Raw genomic sequence first — 26,867 nt, 5'->3', positions numbered from 1 at the left:
TTTTGACACACTGCCTATTGGCTTCTGTCTCAGTTTCTTTGGCCGACGTTCATCTAAAGATTTGTCTGATGTTTCACCAGCACGAGTGGCTTGCATTGTCAAAGCTTCACCCTCCATTGCCGGTGGTGAACTGGAGCCGAGCTCGCGGCCGTAGACTATATGTACCTGGAGCGCCAACATCCGAGGACTTCTCCGTGGTCATTTCTGGTGCAGTTCTCCTCTTGCTACCTGAGACGGTCGTTCGCTGCAGTACGGGAAGCCAGGATCCGTTTACCTTAAGGCTTTTCTCTTTCTTGTTGAAACTGTTTGCGGGTTTTTGTATTTCTACAGCTTCTCTGAACTAGCACGTGTCATAGTGCTTCTCTACAGCCAGAAGGGACAGCGAAAACCAGGGACTCTGCGTGTATCGAAAACCGACACACACGGACCGATACCTGCACAAACTGTCAAACCACCACCTGTGCCAGAAAAGAGGCATGATTAGTTTGCTCGTAATGAGAGCAGGACGAATATGTGAGCCGCAACACTTCAAACGGGAACTGCAACACCTGAAAACTGTTCTGAGGAGCAATGGGTACCCCACAAATTACATTAGAAGTGTAACAGAGCAAAACACTCGGCGAAGTAAGGAACCAGAAAAAGAAATGTCGGGTACGGCTTTCTGCCATACATTCCCAGAGTGACGGACAGAATCAACCGTATATTGCGCAAACATGGCGTAAAGACAATTTTCAAACCGACAAAGAAGATCAAAGAGTGTCCTAGATTGGTGAAGGAGAAAAGAGACCCATTTGCAATGTCGGGAATATACCATATACCATGCACATGCAGAAAAGTTTTTGTCGGAATGAGTGGACGATCAATTAACACCAGGATCCAAGAGCATAAGCAACATTGCAAGTTGGGGCAGGTGGAGGAATCGGTCGTGGCAGAGCACGCACTGAATGACACCGACCACATAATAAAATTCACTGACACGGAAGTTATGGCAGGAGAGAAGCACTATGACATGCGCTTGTTCAGAGAAGCTGTAGAAATACAAAAACACGTGAACAGTTTCAACAAGAATGAGGAAAGCATTAAGGTAAACGTATCCTGCCTTCCCATACTGCAGCGAACGACCACCTCAGGTAGCAAGAGGAGAACCGCAACGGAAATGACTGTGGAGAAGCCTTCGGACATTGGCGTGCCAGGTACATATAGTCTGTGGCTGCGAGCTCGGCAATGAAGGGTGAAGCTTTGACAATGCCAGCCACTCGTGCTGGTGAAGCATCAGAAAATTTTTTAGATGAACGTCGGCTGAAGGACCCCTTGACAGAAGCCAATAGGCAGTTTCTCAACAAGTGGCCACGGAAGCCCTAACAATTTGATATGATTTAATTTTGTTTTCATTTCATTTCTGTTGTTTTACTTCTGTTGGTGTTCATTTTACAATCACTTTTCAAGACTTTCTCCATTTCTGTCAGTTGCTCTTTCAAGCTCTTTGCTTCTTCTAACAGAATGAGAATGTTATTGGCAAACCTCAACACTTTTATTTCTTCTGGCAGGATTTTAATTCCCTTTCCAAATATCTATTTGGTTTCCTTTGCTGCATGCTCAGTGTATGGGTTGAACAAAATTGGGAGTAGGCTACAACCTTGTGTTACTCCCTTCTCAATTATACATCCCTTTCAAGACTTTTGAAACTTATAACTGCAATCTAATTTCTGTATAGGTTGTAAATAAGGTTTGTGTTATAGCAAGAACAAACACGATTTATGGAACATAGTACTTTATAGAGCCAATATAAGATACAATGTGTGCGGAGCATTGAACATATTGAATGGACAACAGTGATACAGCTTACAGGATAGGCCAAACACTGATTTGCTGTCACTTAAATAATACTGTTTCTCTGGGGTCTCACCAAAGTGTACCAGGGGGCTGACCCAGGTGGCCTCTATAAGCAGGCCTGTGAACTGTATGGACGCGCAATCTCTGAAATTGCATGCATCATGAGTGAAGTACATCAATTTGCTTACTGTGTTTCATTTCTGCTACTTTCAGAATTTCAAACAGTTTGATACAGTCAAAATTGTTGAAAGCTTTCTCCAAATCTACAAATACAACACATGTATGTTTGCCTTTCTGTACCCTACTACCTGCTAAAATGTTCACATGTTCCTACATTTCTCCGAAGCCCAAAGTAATCTTCATTGAGATCAGTTTCTGTGTTTTTCCATTCATCTGTAAATAATTAGTATCAATATTTTGCAACCACAACTTATTAAACTGGTTGTTCAGTAATATATATTCACAACTGTCAGCACCTGCAGTCTTTGCATTTAAATTATTACATTCTTCAACTTTTATAGTCCTGTCTTCCTCAGTTGCATGTAATATTACGGTATATTTATAATTTTTACTTATAGACCATCTGACAGGAATAGGAAATAGGAAATACCAACCACCAGAACTGTTTATAACCTGTAGGCACAATGACAAAAATGTAAATAAAATAGCTAACATACGTACATATTCCAGGCCACTGATGATGCCTTGCAGAAAATAAAGGCGAAACGCGTATGGCACTCAAATTGTGTTTCATTCATTTGCTGTCAGACGGTCCATAAGTAAAAATTATCAATATACCGTAATATTACATTCTTGTTGAAACCTGAGGATATTTCACCTGTCTCATATATCTTGTACATTACATGGAATGGTTTTGTCTGGCTGGCTCAGCAAGAGATTTCAGTAATTCTGAGGGAATGTCTTCTCCAGGAGCCTTGTTTCAACTTAGGTCTGTGAGTGCTCTGTCACTTTTTTGCAGTATCATGTCTCCTATCTCCTCTCAATATATTTTCCCTTTACTGTCTATAATGCCGTGCTCAAGTATGCTATATGGTCATTTATGTTAAGACTGCAGGTAATCACACCATGCAGCCATTCACCCTGGTGTGTCCTCGTTACAGAGTAAATTAAAAAAAAATTCAGACTTTTATGTGACCCTCAGTAGTGTTATAAAATGAGTGATGGTATATTTGGTTCCATGGCGTGATGGATAGGGTAGAGATTTTTTTTATTTTTAAATCTTTATCGAAATGATGTTGGTCATTATATTATTCAATTAGATTTAAACGTAATTTTTTAATTTCTTTCTTTTCCTTTGTCACATCTTTTGAGTCACTATATGAATGTTTTCATTTGCTCTAATTGGTTTTTTTAATGACATCATTATTTTTCTATTCAAAATTTTTATGAATGTAAATTTAATTATATAATCTTCTATAATATTTAAATATTTGCAAATGCTGATCTGTCTGTTTAAAAACAAAAGGTTACATTATATCTGCTGTGCGATGGCGACGAAAATTTATTTTTTGTTGCAAGATGTGCTTTTTTCTTTTTCTTTTCTTTCCTTTTTTGATGGTAATCATCATACAAACATTTAAAATGCGGTATTCATTCTTACTGCACTGTTGGCAAAATAACACAGATGAAGAGTTAAACAAAAGAAGGGATTATAAGTAAAATGAAATTCAAGCAAAATGAGGAACAGAACTAATGAAAGCAATAACGTTAATGAAAAAATGAGAAGATTAAATGGAAGAAATTAAATAAAAATTAATACATAAAATAAATTAGAGTGACATCAACAAAGATTTCAAGCAGAAGAGAATGATAGAAAGAAACAGAGAGCCAATGAAATAGTTGATATGATGATTGAAATGAAGTGACAAAGGAACAGAAATAAAAAATTACATTTAAATCATTGAATTGAATACAAATAATAATCAAAGTAATTTCCATAAAGATTTGATAATTAAAATAATTTATACACACCTGATGACATTAAAACCCATATGATTCTCAAAATTCTGAATTGTTTTTTGGCAGTTACTCACAAGTGAGGGCCCACCAGGGTGAATGGCTGCAGGGTGTGATATCTGGTTGATGGTTTCCAAAAACCCGATCTCACAGTATTTGATATCCAAACAGTTGCTTTGATTTTCTCCTAAGGTATCCTTAATTTTTCTGTAGGTGGCATCTGTATTTCCCATAGTTAAGCTTGCTTCTGCAGCCCTGCATATTTCATCTAGCCTTGAGGCTTCCTCAATTAATTCAATTAATATTTCCAAAAGCAGAGATTAGTGTTTCCACTTTTACACGTGTCTATCAGCAGTAATGAAATTTCACCTGCTGAAGACAAGTGGGTCTACTGGCCAACTCTTCATTCCCTTTGTAGTTTTAGAGCTTAAACATTAATTATGAATGTTAAACAATGGAAAGTCCTAGTTGGAATATCAACAATATTATGAAAATGATCATCATACCTGTCTGCAATGCAACATATCTTCTTTATTGTGAGTAGCAATTTATCCTTTTCATTATCGTGAATGTTATGTACATGAACAGTTTGTCACAGCTGCAGATCTGCCATAATGTATATTTTGACATATTTTGCATAAATATGGACTCTCCTTAAAAAAGAATAGGATAGAGAAAAGAAATCTTTATGACTGTGGCTGGATCTTGGCAGTTGTTTAACGTCATTGCTTTTTATAAGGATGACACCTCCAGAACAGTTTTCATTAAAGCGTAAGATTCTCAAGGTCAAGAAGCATCTGTTGTTGTAGTGAGGATTGCATTTTAGGGCATAGGGATGAACAAAATAAATCTGTGGATCATTGGTCATCAGACAGCAGTAGCACTAATATCTGTTGAGATGCTATGATAGTAACATGATGCAGAAAGACAAAATGAAAGTTAAATTTAAGCTTGTTGTGGGGTGGAAGTATTTCTCAGTTTAATCAAAATTCCAATATTTCTTCCTATGTTCAGTTAGTGTAAGGCTCCTACCGAGTTTCAAAAGATGATTGGTATACAAATGGCTTCCAGTGATCAGCTGTCCTGCAGATAAATTATGTATATACTTTATTCAATGTACCTTCCCAGTTTCAAAAACTATTTACCCACTCTTAGGCTCTACCAGTGTTTGTATGAGAAGTCTGTTTTTCATATATGAGTGAGATATTCAAAAGAAGCATTTTGTTACCTACACTGGTTGATGATGTAAAAAAGCTCCACTGATTTAAAGCAATTATATTTGTATAACTACATATTGTAATCTGCATTGGGTTCAGATTTTGTTTTGGTGGGCTACTCTCAAGCTCTGCTATGTAAAGCTTTTAAAATTTGCAGGTTCGTATTTACAAGAACTTCTAAGTCCAGATGTTACTTGGAAATATTTACTGCGTAACAACAGAGATGATATTTTGATATGTTGGATTGATTCTTATTATAACAATGGTAACCCTCCAGAAGAATCATTGGATTGTTTACGCCAATGGGAAAATGCTATGAAAGATCTTTCATATCAAATGGAGAAAGATAATTTGTGTGTTTTGACTTCTGTTGAAGCAGCAAGAATGTTTGCTTCAATGGAGATATCACAGTTTATGATAGACAATATAAGATCTGAAGATGCAATGCAGACAACAAAAGATCTTGTATTGGACCATTTGAGCAGGTTAGTCATAAATATGAATATTTTGTGAATTAAAGTAATGCCCTATATTTAATTAAACTTTATGAACGAAATCATCCCACTTGGTAAAACTTGTTAATGGATATGTTCTGTTGCCTTGGGACCTGTTATTATAAAAATGTGAATATTCCATTGTCTCTTGGTTCAGTGAACTGCCTAAGAATTACCATCCTTAAATATCTTTAGTAATAAATAAACAGGAAATTTTTAACATTGTTTTCAAAAATTTTGGAAAAGTTCTTGACTTATTTACTTACCTATTTATTTGAAGTGACTTCACTTACCAATCAGAGTTTAGTGTGCAATAACAATAAACAGTGCTCAATGCCAGACATTCAAATTGATTTGTAATCAGAATGTTTTTTGCATTGTCAGTTGTATGTTATGCATTCATGAACCGGTAATTCAGAAAATCAGATGAAAACCAGTTGATACTCTTACCGCACAATATCCAAAAAACAAAAAATGCTGTATTTTTTTAAGTTTTGTAATTGTATTGTATACAGACATTTAAAGAAACTTAAAAACAATAAAAATGAAAATGAAGGAGCCTTTCTTGTTTATATTCTATATGTTTTTTTTTAACATTTTTGAGTCCCAAACCTTCAAAATGGGCAAAATCACAATGAGGAGCCACAGTTTGCGTGTTGACGCAGTTCCCAGCGATACCCCAGATTAGGATGTATATCATATGTGTTTGCCAATAAAGATGCATTGCCGGTTTTGCTAGTTAGTTATGCTTTGAAAAGAAATACTTCCCTTGTTTTTTGGCTGCAGTTGGGACCAATGCAGTATAATGCAACATCTTGCCTGTAAATGGACAAATATTGCTTGAAGGTCAAAGTATGTAATTGTAATAATGTAACAATATTATGAAAACAATAATTGCTACTCATCATGTAGCAGAGATGCTGATTGCAGATAGGCACAATTCTAGGGGGAAAGATACTTCTAATTTGTTCGCAGGTAGGATTATAAGGCCGGGATCAATTTTTAGGTGGTGGTTTGCAATTTTTTTTTTTTTTTTTTTTTTGCTTTTTTCCATGGATGTAAGGTTAGTTTGCATATTGAGGGATTAGGGGAATGATGGTGAGGCAAGGTTCGACGTTAAGAAAATCTGGAAAGTTTATAAGGGGGTGATTCCGAGGGGGGGGGGGGGGGGGCAGTGAGTGAGTATCACAGTTGGATGGAAGAGTGAACAGAGTCAGGGAGGGTTCAACACTGGAACACTGGTCTTTGGTTGAGTCTAATTGGCAGTGTTGCTGGTGAAAAAGTGTTTCCACTGTAGGGACCTGGAGGAGAAAAGAAGGTTTTTAACAAGTTCAGCATGACTGAATTTGGTAGTGGGGCAAAAAGTGAGGCCTTTCGAAAGGATTGATATTTGTGCAGTGCTAAGGCTTTTGGAGGAAAGGTTCCTGACTGTGTTTTGGTCTGCTTAGGTTCTGGATTGTGTATGGTGGGGATAGGTAGTTTTTGAGGGTGGGATAAATGTAGAATGTCTGCGAGACAGGATTTGTCATCTATGAGGGGATGCGAGGGAGGTATTTAGTCATAGTACAGTGAAGGTCATGTGCCTCATCGTGGTGATTTACTCAACAAAACTTGCTTCCATTTCAGCCAAACACTGTCGCACAGGCAAATGCTCCTGAACTTGCATTGCTGTGCCTCACAGGCAGATAATTGATTGTATTCTTTAAGTTCTTTTGCATGACATTTTTAGTTACTTGACTATGCTGCAACTTAAATTATGTTTTAGTGAGTTTGCTTCAAGGAATTTGGAGTGAATAAATTTGTTGATAAAGTCACAACTACCAAATTACTTCTTTTTGAGTGTGGTTTCAGCTCATTTCAGTGTAGTTTTCTTTCTTTGTAAACTACTATTTTACTTGTTCAAAATTTTTTCTGAGTATAGATGTATAATTTATACAGTATAAATTTGGATTTGATTTATTATGGTGCCTTCATTGTATCATTATTTTCTGGCTGTTTGCTTGTTTGTGAAGATAGGTAGCTGCTCTTTTTACAACTCTTTTCATAAATTACATTCAACAAGAAAGTCCTAGCATGTATTAGTTCCTAACTCAGGCTGTTATTTTTTAGAGCATAATAGCTGTAAAAATCTTTGCATGTGTGTCTCATAGAAGCAGACAAATTACGCAGATGATTCTGTAGGTGACTCTGTAGGTGACACCAGTGATTCATATGTTCCTCTCGCAAAATATGAAAGTTTCAGAAATATTATAAAATAAAATGGATCAGAATATTTTGTAGGAAGAGAATGCAACTATTACTTTTAAAGTCAATGAGCACCACCCAATTGAAAATGTGAGCAATCTCAATCCTGATGATAATATGCCAGATACGAGAAATTGAGAATGTGAACCTCCAGATTCAACACATGTTCCAGATTGCTCTGTTGGTTTATCTGAGGACTACTTAAGTGACTCCATTCATTATTTCAGTATGGGTAAAATAGTGTCAAAACTGATAAAACTTGTTTGAGACTGATGAATTTTCTGTCTGAGATTGAATAAAAAATTGAAATCTTTGTTGAATTTCAAGACTTCATTCACTTCAAATTTTCAAATAAATCCCAATATTCAACAGTTGCTTAATACATGTCAGAAGGAAGCAATATGTATATGCCCCAAAGGCAGATGTTCCATTTCCCTATCTGCCTCCCACGTGAAAGTTCCCCAGAACACATTGTAAAATGATATTCCTGTGGATAAGGGGGTACCCAAAAAATACTGGAATTACATTGCCATGGACAGAGCTTGTGTAATATGCATTTCTACCGCTAGACATATGTCGTGCAACTCATAGCCAGTTCAGTGCTGCCTAAGTTGTTGACCTGGCTTGCTCTGTTCATCTGCAGTGATTGTCCTTGCTAGCGCTGATCTTTTCTTGTTTCATTTTTTATGAAGGAAAGTTTAAGTGAACAATGAGCAGCTGTAAAATTTTGTTTTCTGCTCAATAAAAATGATACTGAAACTGTTTTAATGATGAAAACAGCTTACCAAGATGAATCTGCAGGAAAAACTCAAGTGTACGAGTGGTTTGCTTGATTTAAAAATGGTGACATGGCAACTGATGATGAACTTTGTTCTGGATGTCCATCAAATGCCTGAATCAATGTAAATATTTTAAAAAAATTTGAGAGCTTGTGTTCAGAGACCGTCAACCAATTGATCAGCAGGTCAGAGATTAGTGGGTTATATTGGAGCTAAGTTCAGCAAATTTTGAAGACTTGACAATGAAAACGGTTGCTGCCAAGTTTGTTATTTGGATTCTGACTGACAATCAAAAGGAATGATGAGTTAAAACATGTCATACTTCGAAACAATAGCTTGAAACTGATCCAGATTTTCTATGAAAGGTCATTATTGGTGCTATGGGTATGACCCAGAAAAAAAGCATCAGTCAAGCCAGTGGAAGACGTAATTGTCACCCCATCCAAAAAAATGTCCTCAAGTCAAATTGAACATCAAAACAATGCTGATTTGCTTGTTCGATGCCAAGGGCATAGTTCATTCAGAGTTTGTTCCACCAGGTGAAACTGTTAATCAAATCATGGACTTGGAAGTTTTAAGAAGATTCCACTATAGTATTCATCAAGAGAGACGTGATTTGTGGCAGACAGGAGACTGGTTCTTCCACCATGACAACCCACCTCCACTCACAGCCACCTCTATTAGAGAGTTTCTGGCTAAAAATGGCTTGGTTCCACTGCACCATGCACGTTACTCGCCTGACCTGGCTCCATGCGACTTTTTCTTATTTCCACATGTGAAAAGGGGCATGAAAAGGTACTGATTTGACAACTTTGAAGAAATGGAAATGAAGTCCCATTCTTCTTGACAGAGCGTAGGGGAACGATGCGGGAGACCCACACAGCCGTCCTCGGCAAAGTCCTAATGGAGGTGGTTTGCCGTTGCATTCCTCCGACCACAGTGGGGATGAATTATGATGATGATGATGAAGACGACACAACACCACCCAGTCATCTCGGGGCAGGTGAAAATCCGTCCCCAACGGGTATCGAACCTGGGACCCTGTGCTCGGGAAGCGAGAATGCTACCGTGAGACCACGAGCGGTGGTGGACAATATTTGGGGTGGGGGGTGGGGGGCGGGGGGTGGGGTGGGGGGGGGGCTGAAGGGAGAAGCTTTCAGCCATTTCTAAAAATGACTACAAAAAAGCTTCAAACAGTGGAAGCACTTGTGGGACAAATGTGTTGGTTGAAGTAGAGACTATTTTGAAGGGGATAAGGTTGTTTTGCAAACAGTTTGACAATATATAGCTTTTAAAAAATAATTCTGGTTCTTTTTTGGGTAACCCCTCATAAGTGTTTATAATAGGAAACATTTCCAGATATTCTACAAAATTCTATTTGTTTGTTCACTAATCTGTTTTCTGTTTCGTAGGCCATCTTCATGTGACATAAACAGACATTAAATGAGACTATATGGTTCCAGACACCTTTTTAAGACTCTGCCTGATGAACAGGAGACCCAGGTTCAAATCCTGACATTGGTACAAATTATCATTCATCACTTCGGTCTTCATACATACACTAAAATAGATATTTTTTACACAACACACAAAAATGATGACATTCAGAATGTCTAAGCAGGAAAGCATTATCTTTTTATGTAGAAATAGTTACATTAATTAAAAAAGAAACCTTTTTTATGAAGAGGCACCTTTAACAACTAATGAACAATAATGTTGATTTTGAAATTTCAACCTATTATTTGTAAGCAAAACTTATTTAACAAAGGAGAAAAACAAAATTGAATTCAGTCATTTAATACTAAGTGGCATTCTGTGGCTTTTGTGTGCCAATTTCTAGCAGACTTATCTTCCTACTTTTCTTAACAGAGTGTAAAGCCACAATCTCCATCATATGATTCATTTTCTGTTAAAAGATGACAGGCTGTTAAAATTGTCAAAGAAGTATCTTGCAGTAGCATCTTCCAAGCACATGCTCTGCTCACTGCTGGTTGCAGTATTTTTTATTTAGTTTTCAGCTTCTACATGCGTAGCAACTATTTTTTCATATTGGCTGTGACTGGGAATCAAATGATGTGTAAAACAGATTTTCTAGACTTCATTTACCCTTCCAGTTGTATTCAACATCTGTAATGCAAAGAAATATCATCAAAGATGAAAACATTCCATTACAGCTTGTTATCCTCTTCCATACAAATTGTGGTCTGTGCTTCAGACATGATTTACAAGAAATGGTGCCCAGACAGTGCAAGTTTGGATATACAGTGCTAGAGTTTTCTATTGATGTAATTGACGAATAACCACAAATACACAATGACAATGTCTGTGCTGAGGAAAATCATTATGAATAATGATCCATGATTCATTCTTTATGTAGAATTTTGTGCCAGTTTATTGAAAACTTTGCGACAGCCTAAATAACTCTTTCAGCTAATATTGTTCCTTCATCTAATATACATTTATGATTTTATGTGCAAACATTTTTACAGGTTTGGAGTCTTCGATAGTCACGAAAAAACTAGAATTTCCAGCATACTCAGAAGACTTGCCAGGGCATCATCATTACACAGGCTGAAGGATATTCTAAATGCACCAACAGCTAATACAAGTTTGCAAAGTGTTCACCAGCTATTGACAGAGCTCATACTCAAGCATAAATTATATAATTTGCCATATGTGTGCTTGGAAGACAGTAAATACACGGAAGAACAAATTCAGGAACTGTGTGAAGCATTTCCTGACAGTGAAAGTACCGAGTTACATTGGTTTAAATTGTGGCTGGCATTCAGAGATTTCAATCCTAATACTACAGATGCAGCATTCATTTATAATCTAATACTTAAAACCATACAGTACCTAGGGAATAACAATGTAGAAATATTTTTAAAACAACATCCACTTGTTGTTATTGCATTGATAATGTTCAGTGGTGAGAGTCTCTCAGCTGTGTATGAGCAAGGGGAGCTAGAAAATTCACCTGTAACAAAAGAAATCTTTCAGTCAACCTTGCAGAAGTTACCTCTTTTAGAAATGTCTCTGATGTCTCAAAGAAAAACTGATGAAGTGCCAGATATCACCGTGTATGAATTACTGCAGGACTGTACACCATTTGATAGCCAGAAATTTTTTTCTTGGCAGCAGTAAGTATTTTTCTCAGCACTTTTTCTGCAGAATGTATTTCTCATTGCATGTGCTGAGTTCTCCAGTACTCAGTCTTCAACTCAAGTGTACATTAAAAATTTCATTAGGTTTGATTTGTCCATGTTTTGCTAAATATTAGTAATTTCTCATGTGTAATGTAAAGAACTACTTCCAATTTGTACAATTTATCATAGACTCATAGACCTTTAAATCTCTTCATATTTGCCGTACAATACCCATTATTGCAGTTTCAACCTTTTGGTCATTTCCAAGTTACAGCTGCAATCATCTGACACACAGTAATGTGTTTGAACCGTTTAGTTGTATTGTGGTGTGATGTTTGCATGTATTCAACATTTGACATCCCGCCTAATAAGTAAGATAATACAGGACATGTTCATTAAAGATTATGAAACGTTATACTCTTAAACAAGTGTAAGGATGGTGCTTTTAACATAGTAGTACAGTGATCATGCTTTTATATTTGGCACATACAAATTTGTTTGAACTGTATGGTTCCTTGTGGCATGACACCCACACAGAACCCACATTTTACATGAAATACATGTGACATACACATAAACAGATGGCAGCACCATCCCATATATAAGGTGTAAATGGGCAGTACATTGTCGGAGATGTCATTTGCACTCAGCTGATTCACATGTATAGGTTTCCAACGTAATTATGGCCACAAGATGGGAACTGACAGATATTCAAAACAGAATGGTAATTGGTGCTAGATACATCAGACATTCCGTTTAGGAAATTATTAGGGAATTCAATGTTCTGAGATCTGTCACCAGTGTGCTGAGAACACCAAATTTCAGGCGTTACCTCTCACCACGGGCAACACAGTGGACGATGATTGCCTTCACTTAATGACCGAGAGCAGCACTGTTTGCTAGAGTTGTCAGTGCTAATAGACAATTGTGGAATTATGGTTTATCCATCTCATGATGTACATTTGCAGTCTATTTTGTTTGCTTGCAGGAGACATGTCAAAAATTTATAATACAATTACAAGCAACACTGCATGAAATACCCACAGAAATCAATGTGGGATGTCCGATGAACGTATCTGTTAGGATAGTGGAGCGAAATTTGGTGTTAATGTGCTGTGGCAGCAAATGACCAATGCTAATGCCTTCACTAACAGCACAATATTGTTTACAGCACTTTGCACAGGCTCATGACCATATTGATTGGTCTCTAGTTGAGTGGAAAACTATTGTCAGTTGAGTCCCAACTTCAGTTGGTAAGGGATGATGGAAGGGCTCGAGTGTAGAGCAGACCCCATGAGCCCAAGGTCCCATACCGAGCGAGGTGGCGCAGTGGTTAGCATACTGGACTCGCATTCGGGAGGATGACGGTTCAATCCCGCGTCCGGCCATCCTGATTTAGGTTTTCTGTGATTTCCCTAAATCGCTCCAGGCAAATGTCGGGATGGTTCCTTTCAAAGGGCACGGCCGACTTCCTTCCCCATCTGTCCCTAATCTGATGAGACCGATGACCTCACTGTCTGGTCTCCTCCCCCAAAACAAACCAACCAACCAACCAACCAAGGTCCCATGTAGTCAACAAGGCATTGTGATAGCTGGTGGTGGCTCTACAATGGTATGAGATGTGTTTACATGGAATGGACTGGGCCCACTGATTCCACTGAACCAATAATTGACTGGAATTTTTCAGCAGTGTGGAGACTGTTTGCAGCCATTCATGGAATTTTTATGTATGACAGTGCACCAGGCCATAATTTCTTTTCTATTGGTTTGAAGAACATTTCAGACAGTTCAAGCAAATGATTTAGTCACCCATCCAACATTTATGGGACATAATCAGGAGATCAGTTTGTGCAAAAATCCAGCACACTCAACATTTTCTCAATTGTGGATGGCTATATAGGCGGCATGGCAGAGTATCTCCAAAGGCTTGTAGAGTCCATGTCATGTCAAGTTGCTGCACTATGGCAGGCAAAAGATGGTGCAACACAATGTTAGGGGGTGTCCCAAGTCTTTTGTCAACTCAGTGTATTATCTATAGTCCAGACCGCTATGTAATACCAGAACTTTTGTAACTATTGCACATTGTTGTATGTACCTTCATGATCATGTAACATTTTAGTATATTTTCTGTTTTACGGACATGCAGTTGTCTTTTTTCACTGTTAATAAAATTTTATTGTTCTTCATTTCCTATTACCGGAACCTAAGAGGATACTTATCTATGCTTACAAAGGTCTTATATCAGGAATTTTGTATTAGGATTCCTGCCTGCACCTTAAATGTTGTCCTGGTTATGGCGTTAAGGACATTAGAGCTGATTCCCAGCAGTTTTGACCACTACAGAGTTTATTACTGACATGTACAGTAAGCAAAAATTAACTTTCATGAGTTTTTTATCTTGTCCGTCACACAGCTGTAAAATCAGAGCTGCATTTATCTGTGTGTTTTTATGAAACGTTCTCATATTGCGATGATGTATTTTATACTTTATACGGATAGTGTATGTGACAAAGGCTGACATGAGCCACAGATGGTCATGCCATTTTTGTTCTTTTTACTAATGCTGACTACTGCTCTGTATTCAGGATGTGAGAAATTTTTAGTTTGATTTTCATGGCTGTATTGTGTGGGTGGTTTGAGAAGTCTGGTAAAAAAGCAAAAAAAGAAATGTTTGTTTTGTAAACAATTCATCATATTTCTCCACATAGTCTCCTTTAAGGGGTTCTGTCAAACTCTGAAAAATACTCATTGACTAGAACTATCACTTCCTCATTTAATGAAAATTTCTTCACAGAAAGTTGAAGTCTCAAGTTAAGGTACAGGAAGAAGTCACTTGGAGGTAAGACTGATGAATAGGGTGGTTGATCAACCAGTTCGAAGCCCAATTAATGCATTTTTGCTATTGATGTGTGGGATGGTGCATTATCCTGGTGAAAGAGCACTTTTTTGTGTGCCAGTCTTGTTCTTTTTTAGCCAACGCAGGTTTCAAATGATTGAACAATGAAGCATAGTTGGGTCCAGTTATGCTTCTGCCTTTATTCGTAGGAGATCCCAAAATACAGTGGCCATTACCTTACCAGCTGATAGAATGGTCTTTGTCTTCTTTGGTGCACTTTCACTAGCCTCTGTCCATTGTTTTGACTGCTGATTTGCCTCTGGTGTGTAATGATGGATCCAGGTTTCATAAACAGTCACAAACTGGTGCAAAATGTCTTTCGGATTGTGATTAAACATCACCAGACATTGTGTTGAAATGTGCCAGATGCACTTTTGGGCAACTGTGAGCAATCACAGCATCCAGCTCGCACACAGCTTCTTCACAGACTATTGTCCATGCAGAATACTATGCACGCACTCAGTTGAGATCTGTACAATCTCGGTTACCTCACGAATTTTTATTTGGCCGTCTTGCATTACCATATTGTGGATTAAACCAATGTTTTTCTTTGTGGGGACCTCAGTTGGACAGCTGGAGCATGCTTCATATTTGGAGCTTGTCTAACCACATTTAAATTCATTAATCCAAAAGAAAATGGTCTTCAGTGATGGTACAGGGTTTGCGTGAACTTTGTCCTATTCTGTTTTGATTTGTTTGGCAGTCCAACCCTTCAAATGAAAATGTTTCATAACTGCAGTTTTCTCCATTTTCAATCACAGTAGGCACACTGACCAATTCAGATGGCTGTCAACAATGAGCTGTAAGCTGTACTATGTTGAAATTCTTTATACGATCCTTGGAATAATCCAGCTTACCAACCAAGAAGATGCAACAAAAATGTTCCATTCTTTCGTGGAAATTTATCAAACCTATGAAACCACCCTCATTTGTGTTTCCATTAGCGATATGTCTAATGTTGATATTAATCTTGATTGCAGCTATAACCACATGAAAATGAGCAAAATGTTGAAAGTGCAATACTGGACATCGTAATAAATGTACAGTCAGGGGCAAATATGGAATATTTGAAAAATACTTTTGATTTTTGTTTAAGTTTAAGTAAAAATACTGATTGTGCTCAGATGAAAATAAATAACCTAATAATCAAATTTTGCCTATCCATTTCTCTGGTTTGCTTCATGATAACTCATCTATTTCTGAAAGCAAGTGTTTTTGTTAGGATTTATTTGTTTAGATACTTGCTAATACAATGTAAGTAGTTTGATTATCCTTTATTTTAGAGAGATTTTCTTTGTAGATTATAATATTACTTTTATTAATCTGAATTGATAATATTTTATAGTTTTTGGAATTTGGTACTGTGTCTGCAAATTTTGTTATTAATTGTGGTTGTTATTACAGGACTGAGGCAGTGGATCTGCCACATTTTTCAATGCCAAAGTTGGTCTCTAAATATGGATACAAATGTAAATTGGATTACTTGTATTATTTGAAACAAGGACGGCCAAGTTTTGCTGCAAATACTTTTTTAGTAGAACAGTTCAAGTGCCACAAGAGGATATCAAAAACAATGTATGTTTATATATAGTTCCTTTCTATATCTGATGTTTTATTTCCATCAATTTCATTTGATAACAGTGATATAAAATCCTGGATGAAAGATAAAAAAAAAGGTATACAAGAATCTTTACCACAGTACTGGGCAGTCAACAGGAACATAAAAGTGAATGTAATGTGTTTTTGCTCAGTTATTGGTACTGAACTTTCTTCATTAGTAGTTATCTGGTTTCACAAGATAGTATCTTTCTTGTTTAATTATTTGTTTTGTTTGATGAAACTAAACTACAACAAGCTTACCACAAACGCCATTAAATATTAAGTTTACAGCTCTAAAGTACTAAGTAGCTTAAATAGTGGCATTACAGAATAGTTAAAAGTGCTTTTTTATCTTAAATAGTAGCATTACAGAATACTTAAAAGTTCTTTTGTTATTGTGTTGTATCACATTTCTTACTTCACTATTTGAATTTGTTATCATTATTTTATTATTTACATGTTTCAGGACAAGGCAAGCTTCAAGTTATGCTCATGGTGTGGCATTACAAAATTTCAGAGACACTTGTATTACAAGTGCTTGTGTATCATTTGTTGAAATGTTGGGTGCCAACTCAGAAGTTATGAGAGTACATATCACAGCTGCAAATAAAATCTTAGATTATTTGGTTTCAGAAGAACAAACTTCCACAACAAATACTGAATTATTAGTGGAAAAAGTTGGTACGTTGTTTCCTATAATATTTGAAAGAATTAAAACATTAAACTTAGGCTTAATGTTCTTTTTTTGCCACCTAGGTATTTCTGCTGTACGAAATAATGATATTGACCATGGGGTGTGTAGAGCCATGTATATATTCAGATGTCATCATTAAGTGAAATACAGGGCCTAAATGAAATATATATTTTGCCAGCAATCCTTGTGTTAATTTTTGATATTTTCTCAAATGCCATTCTATTCTGTGGAGTTCGATTTTTAATCAGGTGTTGTATAATGTGTGTTTATCACAACCACATATCAGAATACTGTGCATGCAACTGTGGTCTGTGTTTTGAATAGGTAACTGGTGGAGGTAGGGGGAGAGAAAAGAGGAGAATGGGGAAAAAGTGGATTGAGAGAGATTGGGAGATCGGGAAAGAAAGCAAGGAGGTGTAGTGTGAGGGATGTCGTATGCTTAATTCAGTATACTTATGTAAAATTAAATAAAGTAAAATTATGTAAGAATCATCATTAAAATATCAAGAGTGTAGAACAATGGATTAGGGATAGTGTAACCACAATGAATTTACAGTCAGCAAGACGCTATAGTACATTGTGTGACAAGAGGGAGTCATATGCTAAAATATAAAAATTAAAATTATGTAAAAATTAATGTAAACATTAAGATTGTAGAACAAGGCCTTGTAAACTGCAAAAGAAGTAAAATAGTCAAATTATAAAAGTGGGGTTATGTAAAGTAACAAAAACTGAATTGTTTTAAAATATCACTACTGTAAAACACTGGAATTATAGAACTGTAGAGGGTATAAAATAATAATATTATAAAACTGAAACTATGTGAGCAACTAAAATTATAGTGAATGGAATATAACAGTTACAGTTAGCTGCATCTGCTTGTGCTTTGTGGTTTTGTAAAATTCACAGTTTCGCGGTGTGTGTGGAAGCCAGTCTGCATGCCGTTTTGCTGCTAGGATGGTGTGTGAGATGATGCACAGCGATTGTCTCTTCTCAGTGAGTGGGGCTGTTGCTTATATTTGTGCTGTGTCAATGTGAATTATTGGAAGAGCCTCTGAAGTTTTTAACAAATGCCCTGGTTATAAAATTTTTCTGCTGAATTTATTGCCTGGCTCTTGTAAACGGTGTGCAAAAATCTCAATTTTTTTGAGCATTGTCAGGAGATGTACTTAAGATTAATTTTGTAATACTTCCAAGTGTGTATCACTGGTTCCAACAGAGTGTTTTGATGCTAGATTTTCACCAAATGTTCTATTATTGTGAAATGAAGTTTGATCTTTGAAACATATTTCAGTTGCCTTGCCTGTGTGACCTGTGTTAACTTTAAGATATTTTCCACATTTCAATTTATATATACTTGCTACCATGAATTTTGAGGCTTTTATTGATTTGGTGCTTCGGTCTGAAGCAAAGAATATCATAAGTCTTAAACCCTTTATGGAAATTGGTGCTACAAAACTGTAGCAATTAGTTGTGATACCTGTCGTGTATAACTTGTGGACGTATCGACGATTTTCTTTTCTTCCCATTCACCTGTTAGCATAAAATCACTGATTTTACTTTGTGGTTGTTTTTTAATTTTTTGTAGCAGCCTTTCTCCTCTCTTGCTTGTATAATGGAAGTTCTCATAATCTAACAGCCATTAAGTGAGCTTGAGGGGAGCAAAGAAATCACTATTATTAAACAAGTTGCAGTAAGCAAACAGGTATATGATTTCAACAGTAACCAAGGTGCTACAGAAAATGGGTAACAACAACATAAAATGAGTGATAGTATGCTAAGAGGATAACAGGAAGACAAGAAAATCGCATATATGCCTGCGAGTTATAAAGGATGGATATCAGAAGTAATTGCTAAACATTTTCTTAGTAGCAGGGAGCATGCTTCAATTCACAATAATAAAACAGTATTTGGATGACATATTCTAATATCAAAGCACTTTACTGGAACCATATACATTCAGAAGTGCTACACATTGAACCTCAGGGACACCTCTTTGGGAATGTTTGGACCATGTGAGATGGCACAGTGGTTAGCTCTCTGAAATTGCATTCGGGTGGACAGTGGTTGATATCTGTGTTTGGCCATCCAGATTTAGGTTTTCTGTGATTTCTTTAAATCGCTCCAGGCAGATACCACGACTGTTTGTTTAAAAGGGCATGGCTGATCTCCTTCACTATCTTTGCTCTACCCCTCATGACCTCAATGTCAATGGGGCATTAAACTTTAACTTTGATTCCTTCCTTCCTTCCTTCTAACAATTAAAATATGGTCCACAGTTGCATACCATAGTATTCGGGTATGTGGTTCTGATACAGACGTCACAGTTTGATGATTCTCAGATACATAGGTAAATTAAACATTTATGTGCAAGATTTTTCTAAGTTTTGTAAAATAATGGACACTACATATTTAGTTTTACTTCGTTTTTGGATTTGAAGATGATCAAGGGAGCTCAAAAGTAATCGCACTGCAAGTCAGGCACTGGCCACTGTCAAGTGGCATTATTTGTGATCCACAAATAAGGCCACTTGACAGTGGCCAGTGCCTGACTTGCAGTGTGATTTTTTTTGAGCTCCCTGGATCATCTTCAAATCCAAAAACGAAGTAAAACTAAATATGTAGTGTCCATTATTTTACAAAACTGACTCTCGATTATGTTCCATAAATGTTCCTTGGGATTCATGTTGGGTGATCTAAGTGGTCACATTATTATTTCAAATTGTCCAGAATGTTCTTCAAATGAATTGCAAAAAATTATGGCCCGGTGACACGGAGCATCATCATTTACAAATATTCCATCACTGTTTGGTAATGTGAAGTCAATGAATGGCTGCAAATTGTTTCTAAGTACTGCAAATTGTCTCTAAGTAGCTGAACATAAACATTTTCAGTCAATGATTGGTTCATTTGGACCTGAGGACCAGTCCATTTCATCTAAACACAGTCCACACCAGCCTGCACAGCACTTGCTGACAACTTGGGTCTATGACTTCATCTGGTTGGTACCACACTCAAGCCCTACCATCAGCTCTTATCAACTTAAGTCGGAACTAACCTGAGAAGTCCATGGTTTTACAGTTGTCTAGGGTCTGATCAATATGATCATGAGCCCAAGAGAGGTGCTGCAGGTGATGCTGTACTGTTAGCAAAGACTCTTGCACCAATCATCTATTCTCATAGACCATTAATGCCAAATTGCACCACACTGTCCTACAGGACACATTTGTGGTACTTCCCAAATCAATTTCTGTGGTTATTTCATATGGTGTTCCTTGTCTGTCCGCACTGGTGACAACTCTACACAAACGCTGCTGCTCTCCGTCATTAAGTGAAGGCCACTGACCACTGCTTTGTCCATGGTGAGAGGTAATGCTTAAAATTTTTATTCATGGCACACTCTTGACATTTTTGATCTCTGAATATGGAATTTCCTAACAATTTTTGAAACAGACTGTCCCATGTGTCTAGCTCCAACTACCATTCTGTGTTTAAAGTCTGTTAGTTCCTGTTGTGCTGCCGTAATCACACCCAAAAGCCTTTTCGCATGAATCACCTGAGTACAAACGACAGCTCTGCCAATGCACTGTCCTTTTATGCCTTGTGTATGCAATATGACCACCATCTGTAATATGCATATAACTATCTCATGACTTTTGTCGCCTCAGTGTACCATATAAGAATAAAGAAAAATGGCAAATCACCATAAAATCAAAATGTATCCTGGTGTCAGTAACAGGAAGACCTTCACTTATTGGGTATTGTGTAATTAAGTTTTCTGAATTAGACTTCAGTTGCTAGATCAATTCAGAATATCAAAGGACTTTTATATTCTAATTTAAGAACTTCAGTATTGCAGTTAACAGTAACTTCAGAAGACTACTTTGAATATTTAATATGTCCATTATTAGTACTGATACATTCATATTGATCGGCAGCACCAATGTGAGCACAGTAGAGCTGTTCTGCCAACATGTTCAGCCTCGTTTTGGCAGTGCCTTACAGCATGTAAATACAGAGCTGGAGATGGCCCCAAGGATTGCCGACTGGACACACATTGCACTGGTGCCAGTGGGGATTATCAGGAGAAGGGGGTATACTAGGCGTGGTCTGAAACTCAACTGAACAGGGAAAGGAAGGCTGTTAAGAGTTGTTTAGTGAGAGTATAGCAGGTGGGTGTTTGGCCACACATTATTGAATAACTCTTGTCATGGATAGGAGAACTGGGCCTTTTTTAGGATAAACCACGTTAACAGGCTCCCCTTTCTTAAAAGTATCTCAACTAAATAAGAGATTCGAACTATTCGTGCAGATGGTTGTTGTCTTGCAAGCGTCCCATCTGTTGACTCAGGGATCGAGACGTGGCTGCACGATCCGTTACAGCCATGCAGATAAGATGACTGTCATCTCGACTACTAGTGATACAAGGCCATTTTGATCCAGCACAGCATTCCGTATTACGCTCCTGAAGCCACCGATTCCATATTCTGCTAACAGTCATTGGATCTCGACCAATGCGAGCAGCAATGCCTCGATACGATAAACCGCAATCGCAATAGGCTACCATCCGACCTTTATCAAAGTCGGAAACGCGGTGGTCCGCATTTCTTCTCCTTACACGAGGCATCACAACAACGTTTCACCAGGCAACGCCGGTCAACTGCTGTTTGTGCATAAGAAATTGGCTGGAAACTTTCCTCTTGTGAGCACGTTGAAGGTGTCGCCACTGGCGCCAACTTTGTGTGAATGCTCTGGAAAGCTAATCATTTGCATATCACAGCATCTTCTACCTGTTGGTTAAATTTCACATCTGTGGTGTAGCAATTTTAATGGCCAGTAGTGTATTTGTACATCTGCCACTATTTCCTGTGGCTTCTTTCTTCTATGTTTATTCCTTCTTCTTTGTTATTTTGGTGTCAGCTATACTTTTATTCTCATTCTCTCTTTCCCTTGCCTCTTACTTGTCAATTCCTCTCACTGTTGTTTCTCTCACACCTTGCCTGATGATAGTACTGTACAGTTGATTATCTCCTTGGTTTACTTTTATTGTGTCCCTGTTGCATAGAGGTCACCAGGTACTATATTGCATAGTCATGAAATAATCCCGCTGTCTCTTTTGCGGGATGGAGAAAGCTCTGTTTCCACCAAGTCTATCAGAATTTGTTCATGAGCTACCTGCATCTGTCATAAACGGGAGGTATTCCCTCCTACCTGTGTTGTGCCAGTGATTAACAACATTCAACATTTTTGTTCGTCCTCATTTGATGGATTAGGTTTTTCAAGTCTGTCTCATCTTTACAAAATTCCTTCCATCTCTTTTGAGGTAGTCTGATATTTCTTCTCCCATATATTTTATAATCTAAAGGCAATTTGAGAAGTCTTTTATGCATCTATCCTATGTTTAGTAATCCCATTGGATGTTAAGATAGATAATAAGCTCACTGGACAACAAATTAAGTCACCCTTGCAGAAATAATTACAAGTGTTATTTAATACAATGTGATTTCGCCCCTTGACTTGATAACTACTTGGATTCCATCAGGAAGTGAATCCACAAGTTTATGCAGATACTCCGCATACAGATTAAACCACTCGCTGAGGATTAGATCACACAGTTCCACCAAACTCCAGGAATACTGATGTAGGAGTTTTACCTGCTGTTCCAACACATCCCACAGATTTTCTGTGATGTCCAAGTCAGAGATTTTGCAGGCCAATTGAGATTTAATAGTGCGAGAGAGTGTTCAGAAAACCAGTCACATACTCTTTCAGCCCACTGAACTTTGCTGTTGTCATCTTTATGTGCCTGTGTGAGCAATGGTCCCTTGCAAGGTGACAGTCTCCAAATGCTCATTGTGTGCAGCTCCTGTCACAATGGTCTCTCTCTAACAGGTCACAATGGACCTGTATTCACTGCCTGCAGCAATACCTGTCTGATTTGGAAGAAATTTTTATTCAGAAGCCATGAATTGTGTCTCCAGTCCCTCTCAGTCACAATCTTTTTCTAACCAGAATTCTGGTGTCATATTTTGTGGCCACATTTGTTACACCAGTGCCTGTGGACACATTGAACAGTCCACTATGATACACTAACAAATATAGCAACTTCACACACCATACGGCCATGGGAATGATTGAACATGATTTCCCCTCTCTGCCACTCTGTCACATCCTTACATTTACTCCTCTTTACAAAAAATGTCTGCTTGAAACATAAATGTCTCACTGATCAGTAATGCCTTATGCTCATGTGCACTGAATGTGTGACTGAGGTTTTAACTTGATTGTTGTACCATCTGTAAAGGCTTAACGATTCATCCGAGCATGCACATTGGAGTGACCAATTTTTTGTCTAGTGAGCTTAGATATATACTGCTATGTGTAACAGGGCACATGTCTGGAGAGGATTTCCATGTCAGGAATGAGCCCAATATTGCAAGCCAGTCTCAAGACTGTAGATAGTGATCCACAAATAAGGCCACTTGACAGTGGCCAGTGCCTGACTTGCAGTGCGATTACTTTTGAGCTCCGTGGATCATCTTCAAATCCAGAAACGAAGTAAAACTAAATATGTAGTGTCCATTATTTTACAAAACTGACTCTCGATTATGTTCCATAAATGTTCCTTGGGATTCATGTTGGGTGATCTAAGTGGTCACATTATTATTTCAAATTGTCCAGAGTGTTCTTCAAATGAATTGAAAAAAATTATGGCCCGGTGACATGGAGCATCATCATTTACAAATATTCCATCACTGTTTGGTAATGTGAAGTCAATGAATGGCTGCAAATTGTCTCTAAGTACTGCAAATTGTCTCTAAGTAGCTGAACATAAACATTTCCAGTCAATGATTGGTTCATTTGGACCTGAGGACCCAGTCCATTTCATGTAAACACAGCCCACACCAGCCTGCACAGCACTTGCTGACAACTTGGGTCTATGGCTTCATCTGGTTGGTACCACACTCAAGCCCTACCATCAGCTCTTATCAACTTAAGTCGGAACTCATCTGAGAAGTCTGTGGTTTTACAGTTGTCTAGGGTCTGATCAATATGATCATGAGCCCAAGAGAGGTGCTGCAGGTGATGCTGTACTGTTAGCAAAGACTCTTGCACCAATCATCTATTCCCATAGACCGTTAATGCCAAATTGCACCACACTGTCCTACAGGACACATTTGTTGTACATCCCAAATCAATTTCTGTGGTTATTTCATATGGTGTTCCTTGTCTGTCCGCACTGGTGACAACTCTACACAAACGCTGCTGCTCTCCGTCATTAAGTGAAGGCCACTGACCACTGCTTTGTCCATGGTGAGAGGTAATGCCTAAAATTTTGTATTCATGGCACACTCTTGACAATTTTGATCTCTGAATATGGAATTTCCTAACAATTTTTGAAATAATAATGTGACCACTTAGATCACCCAACATGAATCCCAAGGAACATTTATGGAACATAATCGAGAGTCAGTTCAGACATAAAATCCTGCACCTACAACACTTCTGATATTATGGATGGCTGTAGAGATACATGGCTAAAACTTTCTGCAGAGGACTTCCAGTGACTTGTTCAAACCATGCCCGTTGAGTTGCTGGACTATGCCAGGCAAAAGGAGGCCAACACGATATTAGGTGGTATCCCATGACTTTTGTCACTTCACTGTGTGTAGAATTAAATGCTGTATACTGGTGTAATATATTTTGTGTGCCTAAAAAAATAAATATTTATTTCTATTACAGCTTTGCTTATGCATGGACTAATTGTGAAAAATCCTGAGTCTCCTGTTGAAATCTTATCTTTGTTACAATCTGCATTGCTGTGTGACTCAGCCATTCCACATTCTGACAGTGACTCAGAAAACGTTGTTATAAAAGCAATTATTCAATGGGAACTTGCTGTAAAATTTGCAAAAATCCACAAAATAAAACTTCCAGAAGGTTTTTTGAATTGTTGTGCCAAGAAAGATATGTGGTTGCCTTTTTTGATGTTTGTTGATATCCATCAGTATCCCATTACTCAGGTAAGCAACATATTACATGAAAATGTATAGGCAATTTGTATGTGATTGTGGAGCAAAGAGTTTTTTTCTTTTGAGTACAGGTTCTCAGTTGAACAAATGCTCTAATTTCCCATTTAAATGTGTGTTTTTAGCAGTTAATTTTTCTAAATGTTATTGGTCTGTTTGGAGAACCAATATGTAAAGAAAATGGAAAATTACTAAGAGATTTTGCTACTTATAACAATTTAAAAATCACAAATTCACTTAAAAAACAAGGATATACACAAGTATGCTTGGGCTAGCAGAGATCTTATATCAATAATCGACTACATCTTAGTAAATGATAAGCTAGTGGGCCAAGTGAGGGATACAAGAGTTTATAGAGGACAAGATACATGATCAGATCATTTCTTACTAATCTTCAGAATAGATCTTTTCACAAAATGGAAGAAAACAACTAAACAAGTAACAAACCAACAAGATTAAAGCATTTATAAGGTATACTTGCTTGAAGAGGACAATATCAGACACCTGTACCAAAGGAGATTAAATGAAGAACTAGCAAACTTACAAAATAAAGACAATGTAGTGGAAGAATGGCAAACTCTGAAGAATACTGTATGTGGAGTAGCAGGAGAAGCTTTGGTAAAGAGAAAAGAATATGGAAAAGAAAAGGCATAAATATTTAGAATGAGGATTTAATGAAAGTTTTCAAAGAAAAATAGGATGCATATATAAAACACTTAAGCAACCCCTCTATTGAGAACAGACAATACTGTAAGGAGAAAAGAAATAATGCTAAATGCATAGTAAGATAAGCACATCAAGAACATTGGGATAGGTTTATTTCTGATATTGAACCCTATATCCATGTAAGACAACAAATGGCATATAAGGTTTTAAAAGCCTTAAACACAACAGAAAGAGAAAAGATACAAATAAATAGTATTGAAGAAGAACATATGATAAATCATTACAGCAAATTCTGGTAAGATCATACAGTACAAGAAACTGAAATTGATGAAATACAATTTGACAAATTAACATCTGCACTAACATCATTTAAGAACAGAAAAGCAACAGGAAAAGATGGCATCAATGCTGACTTATTAAAATATGGAGGAATGACACTACACCAATGACTTCTATATCTCTTCAATGAATGTTGGAAGAAGAAAAGTACTCCCAAAGGCTGGAAAACAGCTAGAGTGACATCAATTTTTAAAAAAGGAGATACTTGCCTCTGCAGTAATTACAGAGGAGTAAGTTTACTGGATTCAGCATACAAGGTGTATGCTAAGATTTTAAATACTAGACTTAAAAACATAACAGAAGCAGTACTTCATGAGGAACAAATGGGTTTTAGGAAAGGACGCTCCACAATAGATGCAGTTTTTATTCTACAGCATATAATAGAAAAATGGAGAGAGTACAATAAAGAAACATACATTGCTTTTATTGACATTAAAAAAGATTTTGACAAAGTCAACAGACAGAAACTTTGGGAAATAATGATGAATCGCGGATATCCAAAGCATCTAGTAAATGCGATAAAAAGTTTGTATCAAGACACAAATGTCACTCTAGATCTCAGTGGTAAAACAGCTAATGAGGTACCAACTAACAAAGGGGTACGACAAGGCTGCTGCATCTCTCCAAATTTATTCAACATCTACATTAATGAAATAATACATATGTGGAAATCAGAATTTCAGAAACGCATCTACCTAGATATAATTTACCATATGCTGATGATGCAGTGATCCTATCAGATTAGGAAGGTGACCTTCAGAAAGGAATCTACTAGCTAAAACGGGTAAGTGCAAAATTTAACATGGAAATTTCAAAAGAAAGAAACTAAGACAATGGCCTTCGTGGGGAAAGAACCAATCAGAACCAAAATAGTGATATATCAGAAGATTTTAGAGCAATTGAACCATTTCAGTTACCTCGGATCTGAAATGGCGTATAGCTACAGCAGAGAT

The 26,867-nt window shown here is 37.3% G+C and overlaps 1 protein-coding gene across 1 annotated transcript in view; it reads left to right on the top strand.

The window, feature by feature from the left end:
- LOC126272342 (spatacsin) overlaps positions 1-26,867 on the top strand; it is a 324,204-nt gene that overhangs the window by 114,993 nt on the left and 182,344 nt on the right. The window contains exons 12-16 of the mRNA XM_049975137.1: positions 5,185-5,512; positions 11,034-11,684; positions 15,991-16,161; positions 16,652-16,866; positions 24,623-24,903. Coding sequence (XP_049831094.1) covers positions 5,185-5,512; positions 11,034-11,684; positions 15,991-16,161; positions 16,652-16,866; positions 24,623-24,903 — 1,646 coding nt within the window. The remainder of the gene's footprint in view (positions 1-5,184; positions 5,513-11,033; positions 11,685-15,990; positions 16,162-16,651; positions 16,867-24,622; positions 24,904-26,867) is intronic.

This window comes from Schistocerca gregaria, chromosome 5, assembly GCF_023897955.1.
Source record: "Schistocerca gregaria isolate iqSchGreg1 chromosome 5, iqSchGreg1.2, whole genome shotgun sequence".
NCBI lineage: Eukaryota > Metazoa > Arthropoda > Insecta > Orthoptera > Acrididae > Schistocerca > Schistocerca gregaria.
Note: the sequence above shows the minus strand (reverse complement) of the source record. Positions and strands in the feature narration are given on the sequence as shown.